General features: G+C 40.5%; 1 protein-coding gene across 4 annotated transcripts in view; it reads left to right on the top strand.

Moving 5' to 3' along the window:
- The first annotated feature begins 2,867 nt into the window (after positions 1 to 2,867).
- The window catches only part of LOC131678033 (tryptophan--tRNA ligase, cytoplasmic), a 205,320-nt gene continuing 190,763 nt past the window's right edge, over positions 2,868 to 17,424 (top strand). For 3 of the 4 annotated variants that reach the window (XR_009303555.1, XR_009303554.1, XR_009303553.1), the window contains exons 1-3: positions 2,868 to 3,093; positions 3,152 to 3,380; positions 3,445 to 4,675. Coding sequence is in view for 1 of the 4 variants with exons in the window: in XM_058958171.1 (XP_058814154.1) it covers positions 2,970 to 3,093; positions 3,152 to 3,380; positions 3,445 to 4,333 (1,242 nt within the window). In the remaining 3 variants the exon portion in view is untranslated. Of the gene's footprint in view, positions 3,094 to 3,151; positions 3,381 to 3,444; positions 4,688 to 17,424 lie in introns of those variants that run through there. The other variant, XM_058958171.1, reaches the window with a different exon arrangement.

Below are 17,424 nucleotides of genomic sequence, written 5' to 3'. Positions count from 1 at the left end.
TATGTATGAGTAAAAATAAGCTTTAGAATTATTTCATCTCTTTGTTTTGAAATGCACATCGTTTGATAAACAAATCCATCGATCGACATACGGTTTGTTTTCAAAATATAATAGGAGTCATTTAAAGTGCTGCCTATAGAAGCGGTTGCCAAAATTCTAGTGTTGAAATCATCATAAAGGGCGTGTTGCCGTTTTGACTGATTTTCACTCTTCGTCTCTTTCCCTATTCTCTTTGGTTTTGAACAGCCGTGTGAAAACTGTTTGTTGCCTGAAGCTGCCACCAAATACCAGTAGCGCTAGCTATGTTTAAAATGTTTAAGGTCTATTCACATGAACTGCACAACACTGTTTGAAAGTGGGAGTCAAAATAAATAAATAATAACAATATATCTCGACAAACATATGATTACGGCCTAAAAGCCAGCTGTAAAAATCCACTTTGAATGGAAATTCCGGACAAACCGTTACACGCCAATCACAGATGTTGGTAGTAAACGAAAGAGAAAAGTTTTCTCTTTCATAAACTGTTGTGAACTGTGTTCGACTAGTAACGGTTTGTCTGGAATTTCCATTCAAAGTGGATTTTGACAGTTGGCTTTTAGGCCGTAATCATATGTTTGTCGAGATATGAGATTTTTCTTGCATTGCTTATTCTCCATAAAATCCGAACTCTTTTTTACCTGTATTCCAGTTAAGTACATCAAAATGAAGTTTATTTGCATTCGACAAGTTTCAGGTCGAGTTAACAATATTGGCTCTTAGGGTGCTTACAGAGTGGCGGCGAGAAGCTGAGCTGGCGCTGATGCTGACATTAGAATGCGAGATGCGAGAAACCTGCTTGCTGCAAACCAAAGGGATGATGTCAGAGTGAAAGCTGAGCGGATCGGCGCCGACTGCCTGCTTTTACTCTGACAGGTTCCATTTGATATGCTGCAAGCAGGTTTCTCGCATTTTAATGTCAGTGCCAGCCCCTGCTCAGCTTCTCGCGGCCACTCTGTAAGCACCTTTAGCAATGTGAACGCTGCTTAAAGCGTGGTCGCTATCATTTTTGGCAGCGCCAGCTTACACTGAGGCAAACCTACTTAAGAATTTCATAAGTCGCAACTTATGAAGGTGCACAATTTTGATTCCATTGAGCGCTTATGAATTTCATAAGTTCGTCCTATGGAATTAATAGGCGCATGTAATGATGTTCATAACCGTATTATTGTGCAAATGTCATAATTTCACCATACGAAATCTGTGAAATTAGAGAAACAGGCATTTTTCCTTGACTTGATACAAAGTTTATGTAACTGACAAGTTTTCGTTCTGCTGATAAATAAATTACAAATTACAAATTTAAAAGTGCATTGAAACTGAGGTTTCTTTGCAATTTTGTGGCAATGAAATGTAAGTAAATATTCTTTTCTTTCTCATTGTTCCATATTTAACATGACTTTCACAAAAAAAGTATGGAATTGACACCAACTTTCAAGATTTCATTTCCATTCATTTTACAGCTTTTTGGAACTATCAGTGTTGTCATAATCATAATCAAAAAATTAAAAATCAATGATCACCGTCGAAAAAAATCATCGATGATAATCGTTTTCATTATTACCACCTGACATCACAAACCTTATAACTTGATATACCGAGAGTGGTGTTGATCTAGTATTCTCGTTTTCAATTTTATGTGCCCGTTGTCACCCATTACTGTTCACGCAACGGTAACCAAAATAAAATCATCACGTGATTGCTACACATTTGAGCAGAAGAAATTTTATTAAAAAATCGTGAACAATTTTTCTCTGCGTTTGATGATCTGTCTCTGGCTAAACACTCTCATCATATTTTGTAGGCTCTATTAGTAGAACACACAGCTAATGGCATTTTCGTTTTTGACAATGCATTACACTGGTGTAGTCGGTTTTACACTCACACAAACTCCCTAACAGCAGAGAAACCGTGTGAAGTTACCGGGTTTCTAGTGTTTTGGCGGCTTTGGTGATCACGATGTAAACCCAACAGGTCAACTAAAATTCTCAAACATGTTTAATAGTATAGGGACAAGTACTATATGTACTATAACGTTAAATTAATATTTTGGTTCGCTGCATACGTGAACATTTTCCCCCTAAACAAATGTGTTGGGCCCTAATTAACTTCACGCATCTCCCGTTATATTCAGCTCTAGTTGTTCAATCGCAGCTACTGCAAAATGGCAGACGAAACTGATATAGCAGTTTATGCGCATAATAAAATCATCAATATCACACATCATTGATAATTGGTGAGATTGATTTTCTCTTTAGATGATTTTATGAGTACGTGTGAAAGAAAAACTTATCACGATGATGAGATCGAAGAAGGCGTAATGGATTTCACATTTTCATTGTATTGCTAAACTCATCCGTGATTTTGCTGATAATAAATATCGAGTAAGAGAATCAGTAGTAATTTTATGCGTTACCGATTTTTGATTTTTTGATAATTTCCCAACACTGGGAACTATAATGAGGTACATCACACACGCATCCAAACATCAAATTTAGGTTAAGCACTTTTTATTCATGTAAAATTAATTCAATTAAATAATAAAGATATGCCATAAAATGAAAAAAAACGTGATGCTGAATTAATATTTTCTCGAACTAATTTGATGATTTCTATAAGCACATTCCTATGAAAGGTACAAGAACGGCTTAAAAATTTCATTAGCATTACTTATGAAAACCCTAAGTGACTCGATGGCCATTTTCTCCTCCGAGTCATAAGTCAAACTTATGATTTTCATATGGGATACTTGTGGCGCAAAATCATAAGCGATTCTTATGGAATTCAATAGTCATTTTGTCTCGGTGTATGTTGGCTTCATTCATTTTTCAAAGAAACGTCAAAACATTCACCCTCTTGGTTTTGAAGGTTTTGTAGCGCGTGGTGAAAAGTACCATTTATTTATTTTCCAGTAAACTAAAGTTTTAGGTATGTGCGAAGCATTGCCAGTAGATATCAATCTTGATTCAAGTAAGTATACTGACGATGACATCGTTGATCCCTGGACGGTTACTAGTAAATCTGAAAGTGGTGTGGATTATGATAAATTGATCAGTGAGTATGACTTGAAATTGTTTTAAAACGGTCTTAAGTTTTCTGGATCATTTTACAGAACGATTTGGTTGCTCGTATATTGACAAAAAATTGATTGAGCGGATGGAGAGTATATCAGGAAAACCGGTTCATCCAATGATCAGAAGAGGTATATTTTTCTCCCATCGTGATTTACACACACTGTTGAGTATGATTGAGACTGGTAACAATTTTTATTTGTACACCGGTCGAGGCCCATCATCCGAATCGATGCATGTGGGTCATCTTGTGCCTTTTATTGTTACAAAGTATGAAATTTCAATTAACCATAGTCCACGCAATATTTATTGGGATACTTGTATCAATTTCTAGATGGCTTCAGGAGACATTTGATGTTCCACTGGTAATCCAGATGACAGATGATGAAAAGACGTTATGGAAAGATTTGACCGTGGAACAGTCGATGAAAATGGCGCGTGAAAATGCCAAGGATATTATCGCAATAGGGTTCGACGTAAACAAGACGTTTATCTTTGCAAACCTAGATTATATGGGACGTTGTTCTGCATTTTACCAAAATGTAATACGCATTCAAAAGTGCGTAACCTTCAACCAGGTGAAAGGAATTTTTGGCTTTAATGATTCTGATGTGATAGGAAAGATCGGTTTTCCGGCAACACAGGCTGCGCCAGCATTTTCCACAACTTTCCCGTTTATTTTCGGTGATGATAAAGTACCAGTATTAATTCCTTGTGCGATCGATCAGGATCCATATTTTCGTATGACTAGAGATGTTTCTCCGCGATTGGGGTTTATAAAACCTGCGCTCATACATTCTTGCTTCTTTCCGGCTCTGCAAGGACCAAAGACAAAAATGTCTGCAAGTGACGTCAATTCGGCTGTGTTTCTGACTGATACACCAAAACAAATAAAAAACAAGATAAATAAACATGCGTTTTCCGGAGGACGACCAACACAGGAAGAGCATCGCAAACACGGTGGCAATACTGATACTGATGTTAGTTATCAGCTACTACGGTTCTTCCTCTATGACGATGAGAAGCTTGAATCTATCAGAATTGCATATAACAAGGGTGAGTTGCTAAGTGGCGAGATAAAAAAAATTGCCATAGAAACACTACAACCGATTGTAGCAAACCACCAGGCAAAGCGAAAGGAGGTGACTGAGGATATCTTGGATCAATATATGACACCGAGGAAATTGAATTATGAATTCAACGTAAAATTTAAACCACAGTAGCACATGAAATGGTACGATTCTTTGAAGCTAAACTGCTTCTACTCTAAAAATAATGCACACGATAAAAGTATATGCAACTAAATATCACTTTCATGTTAGAAAATAAAACAAATGGAAACCCATTAAAATGCTTCTCATGTGGTGTTTCAAATTATATTCAAACAAATTCGCGTGAAAAAATGTAGTGCATTTCTGTAAAGCTATTGATTTCGCCGTTTATTCTACACTGCAAATAATCCACACATTGAACTCAGGTGTTTAAAACTTAATTTTGCAGCAACTGGCTTCACAAGACATGTGTGTAAATGTTAATTTCCATATGGCAAGAATTTAAATAAAGATGTAAGTACACTACATATTTTTATTTAATTAGATCTTTCACTTTATTTTATTATAAAATACAACTTAACCTACTTACAACAAATTTAAGGAGTAAAGTTTATTTTTCCGCTGCTGAAGACAATTTGCTGTATTAGTTTGCCCACTTGAGAAGTTGAATGTCTCTTTAGCTTCAGTTCTGCTAGCACCTCGTCTTTCTGTAATAAAGAAAAAACAGGTCAATAATTTAAATTTTACATAATCAGCCTTATTCTGCATTACGACGGATCGCATTTTCGTACGAATATGGTTCGATCGAAACAGGCTCGCGTTTGATTTTACTGTCGTTATTGAGAATGCAAATCACATTCGTTCGAAAAAGCGATCCTTCGTAATGCAGAATAAGACTGAATATATTACTTACCATCCAAAAACTCCAAAATATTGCTTGTGGCATTAAAAACTGGATTCTAATCGCACTGCGCAGTTACTGTTTTGCCTTTCTCAATAGAAAGGTATTGCAATTGCTCTGAAAACCGACTTTTTAACGGAGGCCCGGAGGGCCGAGTGACATATACCATCTGATTCAGTTCGTCGAGTTCGGCAAATCGACACAGATCTTTCAATAGGGCCAAAGTCGCAATGTACTCAAATGGAGAAAAATCAGTTTCAATATACGGCGATGCTTTTCTAAATGTAGTTTTTATTGTAGGTATAAATTACTTTATGACCATGTTTTTCCGGAAGCATCTTTGGTTAAACCTTATGACAATATAACAAAGAATTTAATTCCTATGTGCTTTTAGTGGGTAGAAACTAAAAAAATGCTTACGCCCAATTTGCATCCCAGTCGTGATTTCGCCCTTCAGCAACCACCATTTGCGGAAGGGCTAAACGGTGTACATAATTTTCAGAAGGGCGCGGTAAAAGGGCTAAACTGACTCTGTCTTGCTGGGTAGGGCTGGGTAAATGGGCGAGCTTGACAGTATACTTTTTAATAGGGCTCAGCAAATGGGCGCATAGAAACCCAATGTAAATGATAGGGCGCGTGCATCTTTTCTTCGAATTTCATGAAAATATCGAAATATTCGAATGTTTATGTGCAACAAGTATCGAGTAGACATGATCCTAGTAGATATTGCTTATCATTTATATAATAGAACCGCCGTTTAAAGAATTTTGTGAATAATAACCGTACGCCCGGTTCTGTCAAAAAATGTAAGTTTAGCCTTTATATTCCATATGAGAAGAAGGGCCTAAGTCGAAATCTCGAAGAAAATGCATGTTTCGCCGTTTTGTTTTCTTTAATTATAAATCGAACTAAAAACCATTTTAACTAATTTTCACCTCAATCTTGTAGTATTTTTGTCGCATAATGTCATAATAGCGAAAACGCAGTTTGTTTACATTTGCGATTTAAGCCCTAATGAAAGATCTATGTCTATCTATGATTTAATGTCTGCTGTGTATGTATGTATGTGTGTTTTTTTATAGTAAGGTTAAAAAAGCTTCAAAAGCCTGTCCTGTAGTGTATTGGCACTGTGTGGGACTCACGACTCACGTTCGTGCCTAACCACTAAAACATTCCTTACTTTTTACGCCGTTCTTCCCCACGGAACTACGTCATCGTATTACTTCGTGGGGGGTTCGTTGCGCTTTCGTCGCACCTCTTTCTGCTGCTCTATCTCGGAGCCTCGCTTGGTTCATGGAGTGACACGACCTATGAGCTTTGATTTAACTCTCGGTTCCTCTCCTGCTTCTTGTCTCCATCCATTACGTCGCCGTTTATTTCTCGTCCCTGTTGTGAGCCGTTTGGGTGCTGATTCCCTGAGCAATTCAGCTCATGTTTTCGTGAGTCATTCAGCTCCTGGTCTCATTCGTAACCCAACTTTGTACCGGGAAACAAGTGCTTTTTGTTCTCTCCGGTGTGGTTTAGTTTTTTCGGTAGTACGAAGGTGCTTGCTGTGGCAGAGGCTGCAGTAAAGCATTAGTAATAAACAGTCCCGCGAGTGATAATTATTACCTGCGATATCGGTGCAGTGAAGTTACTAAACAGTTTTCTTGCCTGAAAGACGGCTTTGTTTAGACGAGCTATATCAGCTCTATTGTGTGAAGGTCACGCGGGTGACGGATAAAACAAACGAAGGATCAATTCACCTACCAGCTCGTCAGGAACCAACTGGTGAAGTGTTTTGTTTTTTACTTTTCTATCGATTTTTTTTTCTTTTTATTGCTTTTGATTTTTTATTTTGATTTAAGTTAAACAGTGCGGTCGAGCGTGTTGCTCCCGCAACAAAATGGAACAAACAGAAGGATCACCCTCCGAAGACGAATATTATGGGGAAGAAGAACATATATCTGATACTGAGACAGATAATGTTATGGTCGATCCACTTCCCCCGATGTCTCACTGCCCCCCCCCGAGTCAAGGTTTACCAGGATGGATCCGCTGGTCCTTGGGTGGTATACTTTCGGCCCAAAAATAAACCGTTAAACAGCATAACTGTTGCACGGGAGCTGACAAAACGTTACTCGGCCGTAACCGAGGTTAAAAAGGTTCAGTCAGATAAACTGCGCGTAGTCGTTACTGACTTGAAACAGGCCAATGATATCGTTAGCAATAGCCTCTTTACGCTGGAGTATCGCGTCTACATCCCTTCTCGTGATGTGGAGATCGACGGTGTGGTAAGTGATGCGGGTCTAACTGTCGATGATCTGATGAATGATGGGGCTGGCCGCTTTAAGGACCCTAACCTTCAATCAGTTAAGATTTTGGAGTGCAAGCAATTGCACTCAAAGTCCATCGAAGATGGTAATTACTATCCATCAGACTCGTTTCGCGTAACCTTCGCCGGATCTGCACTTCCGAGCTACGTTGAAGTGGGAGGAGCTCGTCTACCTGTACGCCTGTTTGTACCGCGGGTCATGAATTGTTCCAATTGCAAGCAGCTAGGTCACACGGCCACCTACTGTAGCAACAAGCAACGGTGCGGTAAATGTGGGGAACGCCATGCGGATGATACTTGCAGTAGGCCCGCTGAGAAGTGTGTTTACTGTGGGGAGAATCCGCATGCACTTTTGACATGCCCAACGTACAAACTTCGCGCGGATAAACTGAAGCGATCCGCCAAAGATCGCTCCAGACGCTCTTACGCAGAAATGCTTAAAAGAGCTGTTTCACTTATCTCCGAAAACCCATTCGCTCTCTTGCCAACTGACGATAACGCCTCTAACGACCCTTGCGAGGGGCATTCTTTGGCTCCGATTGGAAACTCTAGGAAAAGACCTAATCAAAACTCACCTGAACTTCCTCGTAAGGGTCCTAGGTTGTCCCAAACAAGGGTACAAAATAAAAATAATTCATCAACTGGAAGTGCTGGTACAAATCCGAAGATAATACCTCCTGGTTTTAGGAAATTGAGATACAACCAGGAGTTCCCAGCACTCCCCGGGGCACCAAAAATCCCAAGTGCTCCAATTTTACAGTCAGAAACTCACCCTAAAACGGGATTCCTTAAATTTTCTGACATTGTGGACTGGATATTCACAGCTTTCAACATTACCGATCCAATGAAAAGCTTGCTGGTTGCTATTCTACCAACAGTAAGAACATTTTTAAAACAGTTGACTGAACAATGGCCCCTCCTTACAGCGATCGTATCCTTCGATGGCTAACTTATTAGACGGAATCAGGGATCTGATCACTGTTTTACAGTGGAACTGCAGAAGTATTATCCCCAAAATCGATTCATTAAAACACTTGCTAAATTACAATCATTGTGATGCATTTTCCCTATGTGAAACATGGCTAACTTCTAATATAAACCTCAACTTCCACGATTTTAACATTATCCGCTTAGATCGAGAAGACTCATATGTGGGGGGGGGGGTACTTTTAGGGATCAAAAAGTGCTACTCCTTCAATCGAATCAACCTCCCTTCGACGCCAGGCATTGAAGTTGTCGCTTGTCAAACAACAATCAAAGGCAAAGATCTTTGCATTGCTTCTATTTACATTCCTCCTAGGGCCATGATGGGATATCGAAGATTCTCCAACGTGATTGAACACCTTCCCTCGCCCCTCCTGCTTCTTGGAGACTTTAACTCTCACGGTACGGGGTGGGGCTGTCTATACGACGATAATCGATCTTCGACAATTCAAGGCCTTTGTGACAACTTCAATATGACAATTCTGAACACAGGGGAAATGACACGGATCCCTAGACCACCTGCGCAAGCAAGTGCACTGGACATATCTTTATGCTCGACATCACTACGGTTAGATTGCAAGTGGAAGGTAATATCTGATCCCCACGGTAGTGACCACTTACCAATTGTAATTGCAATCACCACTGGTTCAAGACCATCGGCACCAATCAATGTTCCCTATGACCTCACACGAAACATTGATTGGAAGAGCTACGCTGCTGCGATATCCCAAACTATCGATTCAACACAGGTACTTCCCCCGGAGGAAGAATATAAGTTTTTGTCCAACTCAATTCTCGATAGCGCGATTCAAACTCAGACGAAACGAGTACCCGACGTGAACACCCAAAAACGTTCTCCCAACCCGTGGTGGGACAAAGTGTGCTCAAACGTGTACGCGGAGAAAGCTGCCGCGTATAAAACCTTCCGGAACGACGGGTTAGTTGCTAGTTATCGAGTGTACGCGATATTAGAAAAGCGAATGAAAAATTTAATGAAAGCTAAGAAACGCAGTTACTGGCGCCGGTTTGTCGACGGGTTAACAAGAGAAACATCGATGAGCACTCTTTGGGGCACGGCCCGACGTATGCGAAACCGAAACAGTACTAACGAGAGCGTGGAATATTCAAACCGTTGGATATTCGATTTCGCCAAGAAAGTTTGTCCGGATTCCGCCCCGGCACAGAAAATCTACCGCGCCGCGTCGCCTTACAATACCGCGAACGAAACACCGTTTACGATGGTGGAGTTCTCACTTGCTCTCTTATCATGTAACAATAAAGCCCCGGGGCCAGATAGAATCAAATTCAACTTGTTGAAGAATCTGCCAGACTCTGCCAAAAGACGCTTGTTGAATTTCTTGAGGGTAACATTGTCCCACATGACTGGAGACTGGTGAGGGTCATCGCCATCCAAAAACCAGGAAAACCAGCCTCCGACCACAATTCGTATCGTCCGATTGCAATGCTGTCCTGTATCCGGAAGTTATTCGAAAAAATGATCTTGTTTCGCCTCGATAATTGGGTCGAAACAAATGGCTTACTGTCAGATACACAATTTGGCTTCCGCAAAGGCAAAGGGACGAACGATTGCCTTGCGTTGCTCTCAACAGAAATTCAAATGGCATATGCTAACAAAGAGCAGATGGCATCAGTATTCTTGGATATTAAGGGGGCTTTCGATTCAATTTCGATCAACATTCTTTATGAGAAGTTGCACCAGCATGGTCTTTCGCCAATTTTAAATAACTTTTTGCTAAACCTGTTGTCTGAAAAACAAATGCATTTCTCGCATGGCGATTTATCGACATCACGATTTAGCTACATGGGCCTTCCCCAGGGCTCATGTCTAAGCCCTCTCCTCTACAATTTTTACGCGAATGACATTGACGAATGTCTTGTCAATTCCTGCACGCTAAGGCAGTTTGCAGATGACGGTGTGGTCTCTATTACAGGTCCTAAAGCCGTCGACTTGCAAGGACCACTGCAAGATACCTTGGACAATTTGTCTGCTTGGGCTCTCCAGCTGGGTATCGAGTTCTCCACGGAGAAAACTGAGCTAGTCGTATTTTCTAGAAAGCGTGAACCAGCGCAACTACAGCTTCAATTAATGGATCAAACTATTGCTCAGGCTTCAACATTCAAATATCTCGGGGTATGGTTCGACTCTAAAGGTACCTGGGGATGTCACATTAGGTATCTGAAACAGAAGTGCCAACAAAAGATCAACTTTTTCCGTACAATAACTGGAACATGGTGGGGTGCCCATCCAGGAGACCTAATCAGGCTGTACCAAACAACGATATTATCAGTGTTGGAGTACGGATGTTTCTGCTTTCGCTCCGCTGCGAACATACATTTCATCAAACTGGAGCGAATCCAGTATCGTTGCTTGCGTATTGCCTTGGGTTGCATGCACTCGACCCATACGATGAGTCTCGAAGTGCTGGCGGGCGTTCTTTCTCTGAAAAATCGATTTTGGGACCTCTCATATCGATTACTCATTCGATGCGATATTCTGAACCCATTGGTGATTGCAAATTGCGAAAGGCTTGTCGAGCTTAATTCTCAGACCCGATTCATGTCCTTGTACTTCGATTACATGGCACAGAACATCAATTCATCTACGTATAACGTCAACCGTGCTCATCTCTTAGATACTTCTGATCACACTGTATTTTTCGATACATCCATGAAGGAATAGATTTGTGGAATTCCGGATCATATTCGCCCACAAGTGGTCCCAAATATTTTCTATAACAAATACCATCAAGTCGACTGCGCCAAAATGTTCTACACTGACGGATCAATTCTCAACGGGTCCACAGGCTTCGGTATCTTCAACGAAAATCTTGCTGCCTCATTCAAACTCAATGATCCTGCTTCAATTTACGTCGCAGAATTAGCTGCCATTCAGTATACTCTCGGGATCATTGACACCCTGCCCTCAGACCATTATTTCATCGTTTCGGATAGTCTCAGCTCCATTGAGGCCATCCGTGCGGCGAAGCCTGGAAAGCACTCACCGTATTTCCTGGGGAAAATACGGGAATATCTGAGTGCTTTATCTGAAAAATCTTACCAGATTACCTTGGTTTGGGTCCCGTCACATTGTTCTATTGCGGGCAATGAGAAGACGGACTCTTTAGCCAAGGTGGGCGCATTAGAAGGCGACACATACGAAAGACCAATTTGCTTCAACGAATTTTTCAGTATCTCTCGTCAGAGGACGCTCGATAGTTGGCAAACCTCATGGAGCAATGGGCATCTGGGACGGTGGCTACATTCCATTATCCCGAAGGTATCAACGAATGCTTGGTTTAAGGGGTTGGATGTGAACCGGGACTTTATTCGTACGATGTCAAGGATCATGTCCAACCATTACTCGTTTGACGCGCATCTCCGTCGTATAGGGCTTGCTGAAAGTAATCATTGTGTTTGTGAGAACGGCTACCACGACATCGAGCATGTTGTTTGGCTGTGCGCAGAGTACTGTGTTGCCAGGTCCCAACTAATAGATTCCCTTCGGGCCCGAGGTAGATCACCCTATGTGCCAGTCCGGGGCGTCCTGGCAAGCCGTGACCACCCCTGTATTTTTCTTATCTATATCTTTTTGAAAACCATTGATGTCCAAGTTTAATACATTTTCCCCTCTCTCATTCACAGTAGAATCTCACCAACCTATCCCTGTATCTACAATATGGCATTGCTTCACGAGTCTTCGGTGCATACCCTTCTTGATAACCGTCTACCCAGAACATCATGACATACCTCACATGCAGATGATATAGAGAACATCATGACAGTATCAGAGTGCCAATAATTATCCGAGATATCGACCCTCGCCTCGCCCCTGCGATTACAGGCTGGAAACTACAACACTACAACAAAGTGTGCATATCCGCCACAATGATCAATCAGCAAACGACGATGTCAATTACACAATATGTAGCCCACTTCCTACCTTTTTCCTTTACTTACATAAGAGGGGAGCAAGCCGCCCCTAAATACGGCTTTCCTTTCCCCCACTAACATGTGACATGTAATTAAAAAAAAATGAATTATCGGCCTCGTTAAGCTAAAGCATTTGGGCCTAAATAAACGTATTTAAGATAAAAAAAAGCTCCCGGTCTCATCACGATCCGCTTGGATAGTGCTCAACGGTGAACTCATCCTACTCCGACCTATGGTTCCCCGACGGAGGAATTTCCCCCGACACCGATACCCGCTTTCTTGAGCCATTTAGCTCTACTAAAATCTTCAAGCTTTACCGCTTATCCTGCTCCGATTGAGAGTTCCCCGACAACGGAATTTCTTTCGTTACCGGTGTTTGTTTCGTGAGCCAATTAGCTCCCCTTTTCGTCACGATTCTGTCGGGTAGTCCACGGCGCCGAATCAGCCCTATCGTGAATATGGCAGACCGCTCCCGATACCGATGTACGTTTCTGTGAGCCATTAAGCTCCCCGCCTCGTCTACTCGGTCTAGTCCCCGGCGGTGGACCTAGCCTACTCAACGGCCAGCCAGCAGATGCTGAAGTCCATCCAGCGGTTCACTGGCGCCCCAACGACCCACTTCTGGCTATTCGACGCGGTCTACTCGGTCTAATCCCCGACGGTGGATCTAGCCTACTCACGAGCTACCCGGTAGAGTGTCGAGGTCGGTCCGGCGATTCCGGTGGAGCCTGACGTCCGGTTCGCTGGCGCCCCGACGACCCGAGCCCGGTGCTACATCGCGTACTACTCAACTGGTCCCCGGCGGTGGACCCAGTCTACACCGTCGGTGAGTTTCCTGGCGGCGGAATTTCTCCCGAAACCCTATTTGTGGTTCCACTGCGGCGTTCTAACCAATGTCGTTACTTTGTTGGTCCCTTCGCCACTTCCTTTGCAGCTCGGAGAGTATACTTGTAACAACTCTGTTGACAGCGTACCAGATATGCTCGTTGCGGCACATCTCTTCGACGATATTATCCACTGTTATATCAGGGGTGGCATTCCGCATCTCGATTCGAGTGACTCGATTCGAAACGTTTTGAAGTCGTTTCGACTAATTTGCGGCATTACGTAACATTCGACCAAGCGTTCAGCTTGTTAGATTGTGGTACTAGATTTCGACTGCCTGTTCGAGCGCAAACTGTCAAATAAGAGTATACACTGAGAAAAAGTATTTTTAATTCTGCTACGAATAAGTTTCATGAAACCAACTTTGGTAAAATATAGGAATTGTTTTAATTTTAGTTTTTGGTTGCTTGTTATCGAAATATATTTGGATAAAATAGATGTTGTCAAACATAGATCTAAAAAGATCCGATGTAATACGGAAATACGATTTTTTCCTTTTATATACGAAAAATAAATTTACCCTTTCCAAAAATATTTATACTATATAAAAAAATTGATAAACGTCAGATTTACAAATAAAATTTTAGTTCATTCCAAATTTCTTTCTTGCATTCTTCAGCTAAAAATATTTGACAGGTATTTTTGTTATGGCTGAATATAATATTTACTTCAAGGTATGAGCTTTCAACTTTTGAAGTTAGAAAAATTGAACATTTTTCAATCGCTGATAGCTCGTAAAGTATTTGATGCATGGAAAAATATTAAATATAAAAAGTTGCAGTTTCGCATGAGGTTGTCGGAAAAATTGAGATTTTTTTTAAATGTTGGATCAAATTTTTTGCTTATTTTTTCTGCAAATAATAAAAATCATGTTAGAAATATTGTGTAAAATTTTTTCAGTGGATCTCAAAATGTTTTGCGAGAAATTACAAATATAACGTTAAAAAGGGCAATTTTACATTAAACGCCATGTTATGGGCCAGCTTTAATTGAAATATCTCGTAAAGTAATAAGGTTCTTAATATAATTATAAATATTTTCATTGAATAAAAAACTTATTAGTCCAAGCTTGTTTTTTCGATATGTTTCTATCATTTGCAGAATTCATAACATAAATAATAAAAAAACTATATCAGATTTTTATTGGTGAATTCATTCGAAAACGCACTTTTTATTATTAATAAATTTTTCGTACAACTAAGAGTTTCCGAGTTATCAGTGGTTGAAAAATGGTCCAATTCATAAAATTCAAAAACTCATAACTTGAAAAAAATCTATCGTATTCAGCCAAAACAAAAAATAGATGTCAATTATTTTGTGCTAAGAATGCAAGAAAATTTTTTGGTAGGAATTAAAATTGTGGTTGTAAATTTGACATGGAATAACCCGTACATTTTTTTTTATTTCGATTATAGAGGTTTTAACCTTATGGTCATTCGCCTCTTCGGGTTAGGAAAGTCTCTTATGAAAAATTTCTAACCCTATGTGCGGGGTCGGGACTCGAACCCAGGTGCGCTGCGTACAAGGCAATCGATTTACCAACTACGCTACGCCCACTACCATAACCCGTACATTAAATATGTAAAACTACTCAACTTTTCGTTCATCAAGATGCCATTAGACGAAACAAACTATTTACAATGCACGAAAATGCTTCGTTGCAGAAAACGTGTAATGATTTTGTTCATATCATATGATAATTTTAATTCCACCTAAGAATTTTTTTCAGTGTAAACAAAATTGCAGTTTGTTTTGATTTTTTCCGATGAGCGTCAAATTCACAGAATATAAATAGTGATAGTGGTAAATAAATTGACCCAAGCATGTTCATAATTTGTTCACATTATTTTAGTTTGATATAACTGTATTCTTAAACTTCTTACCACAAAATTTCAATATATCTCGCTGTTTAAGTTGATGCACCGAAACATCAAAATGCCTAGCTGGTAGTGTGTCTTATTCGGACCTCAGGCGCATGATGGAATGTATTATCTGCAGAATGAGTTATTCACAATTATTCTTAGATTAAAGACCATATTTAATATCTAAATAATTGTTTAAAACAACACAACTTCGAAACCGTTTTTCTCAAACCTTTTGGAAAATAATCATTGCGAGCATTGCATTGAAATTTCGGTTTTCCGGTTTTTTTTTGAGGAAACTGATAGCTTCCAAAAGTAATAATTTTTTTCAGCAATTGATGACGCAAAAATTTAAAAGCTAGTTCGTTAAAATAGCCATTTTTAGTTGAAATAGTCAAGACAAAAATGCGTTTTCGTGTTTGCGGGGTTGTTCGTGTACTTGTTAGTTAATTATTCTGTTCTAGCACACAGTTAGAGATAGGGAAAACACAATCAAAATGAAGTTTTTTTTCAGAAATTGTAGATGGCATAATTTTCAATCGGTTGATGCATTCAAATTTGTTAGTAATTCAATTTGATTCAATTTTCTTTGCTATATAAGATAATATGTATTTTCATGCATTTAATACAAATGACGATATAACAACGAATTCTGTTGGTGTATAAAACGTACATTATGGCATTGAATTCAAGGCTATATTGTGATATTGAAAACAATTGAGGTATAGTCGGGAACAAATGCATCAATTAGTTTTTTACATTTTAACGACATTCAATGAGCTAGAGATTACTGGGTAGGGAAAGTTATGAAACTTAGAGCCATAGTACTCAAGTGAGAGAGAGGATGTGAAGTAAACAGATCGGAAAACTAGAAGTGGCAGGGTCATTAGAACAGGCTTAATATCGTACGGGCTTAATCTTTGTCTTCTGTTAATGAGGGTCGAGCTTAGGCAGAATCAATTAGAATATAAAATTGTTTAAATCACCACTTTGAGATCAAGAATGATTGTGATTCTATACATCTATTAAATAGCGATTAGACAACTCAAGGTGTCTTCACTTTGTTCCAACACTTTTTATTATTACTTGATGTAAGATAATTTATTATCAATATTTAGTATTACTTTTTCCAAAAAAGTATGTTCTTGATGGTAAAAAAATATAACATAAAGAAACTCAAAGTACGTGGGAGCTTTTTACACCTTTTGGTAATTTTATATCCTCTAAGTATTCCGAAATAAAAACACAAATCATAATCTCGAACAACAGTCGACAGCAATAAAACTATCGAGCAAATACGTTCGACTCGAGTCGCTTTCGAGTTCGATTGTTATGGTTCCATAATGCCAACATTTCTCGATAATCAAGTACTTCTTCGAGGTAACTCGAACGAAAATTTACTTTCGAGCTCTGTTCGAAATACATAATGCGAAACAAGGTCGAGTCGATAGAATTTTGATCGAATCGAGATGCGTAATGCCACCCCAGGCATACCCCTTCGGACTTCTTCGAATCTGGGGCATTCGAAGACCACGTGTTCCGGTGTCTCTTGCACGTTCACACACTCCGGGCAAAGGGGTGACGAAGCGTGTCCAAACCGATGTAGGTATTTCCGGAAGCATCCATGCCCGGACAAAAACTGCGTCAGATGGAAGTTCACCTCTCCATGCTTCCTATGTACCCAAGTAGACACATTTGGGATGAGTCGGTGGGTCCACCTTCCTTTCTCCGCGTAATCCCACTCTTGCTGCCGCTTAGCCAACGAGTCCGCTCGAACCAGTCTCCTTGCATTGCGTTCATTTCTTCGCTGGTAGCATTCTACGTCCTCAGCCAGAGTGATGCAGATGGGAATCATCCCGGCAATTACGCATACCGCCTCCGACGATATCGTTCTGTACGCACTTGCGACACGAACAGCCAATAGGCAAAAAGTGCTTGTCAACTTTGTCCGGTTCCGCTTTGAGTTCAGCGCAGCAGCCCAAGCCGGTACGCCATATCTCAGGATTGAGGATGAGACATTCGCCAGGAGACGTCCGTGCTGCCTCTTGCCCCTCCGTGATTCGGCATGATCCTTACCAATGCGCTAGTTGTCCTCACAGCCTTCTCACATACAGAGTCGACATGGCAGTTGTAATTCAACTGATCGTCAACCATCACACCCAGGTGCTTCAGCGCGCGCATCGATGGAATGGATTGTCCCCCGACGCTGATCTCGAGACGCTGGATTTGCTTACGATTGCTAACCAGCACTACCTCAGTCTTGTGGTGAGCCAGCTGCAGCCTGACGTTAACCATCCAGGTTTCCACGATGCCTATTGTCTCTGTCGTCAGCATCTCCACCCCCTCAAGGGTCTCGCCCGTTATC

This window comes from Topomyia yanbarensis, chromosome 1, assembly GCF_030247195.1.
Source record: "Topomyia yanbarensis strain Yona2022 chromosome 1, ASM3024719v1, whole genome shotgun sequence".
In the NCBI taxonomy this organism is placed as follows: domain Eukaryota; kingdom Metazoa; phylum Arthropoda; class Insecta; order Diptera; family Culicidae; genus Topomyia; species Topomyia yanbarensis.
This window is presented reverse-complemented; position numbering and strand designations above follow the sequence as displayed.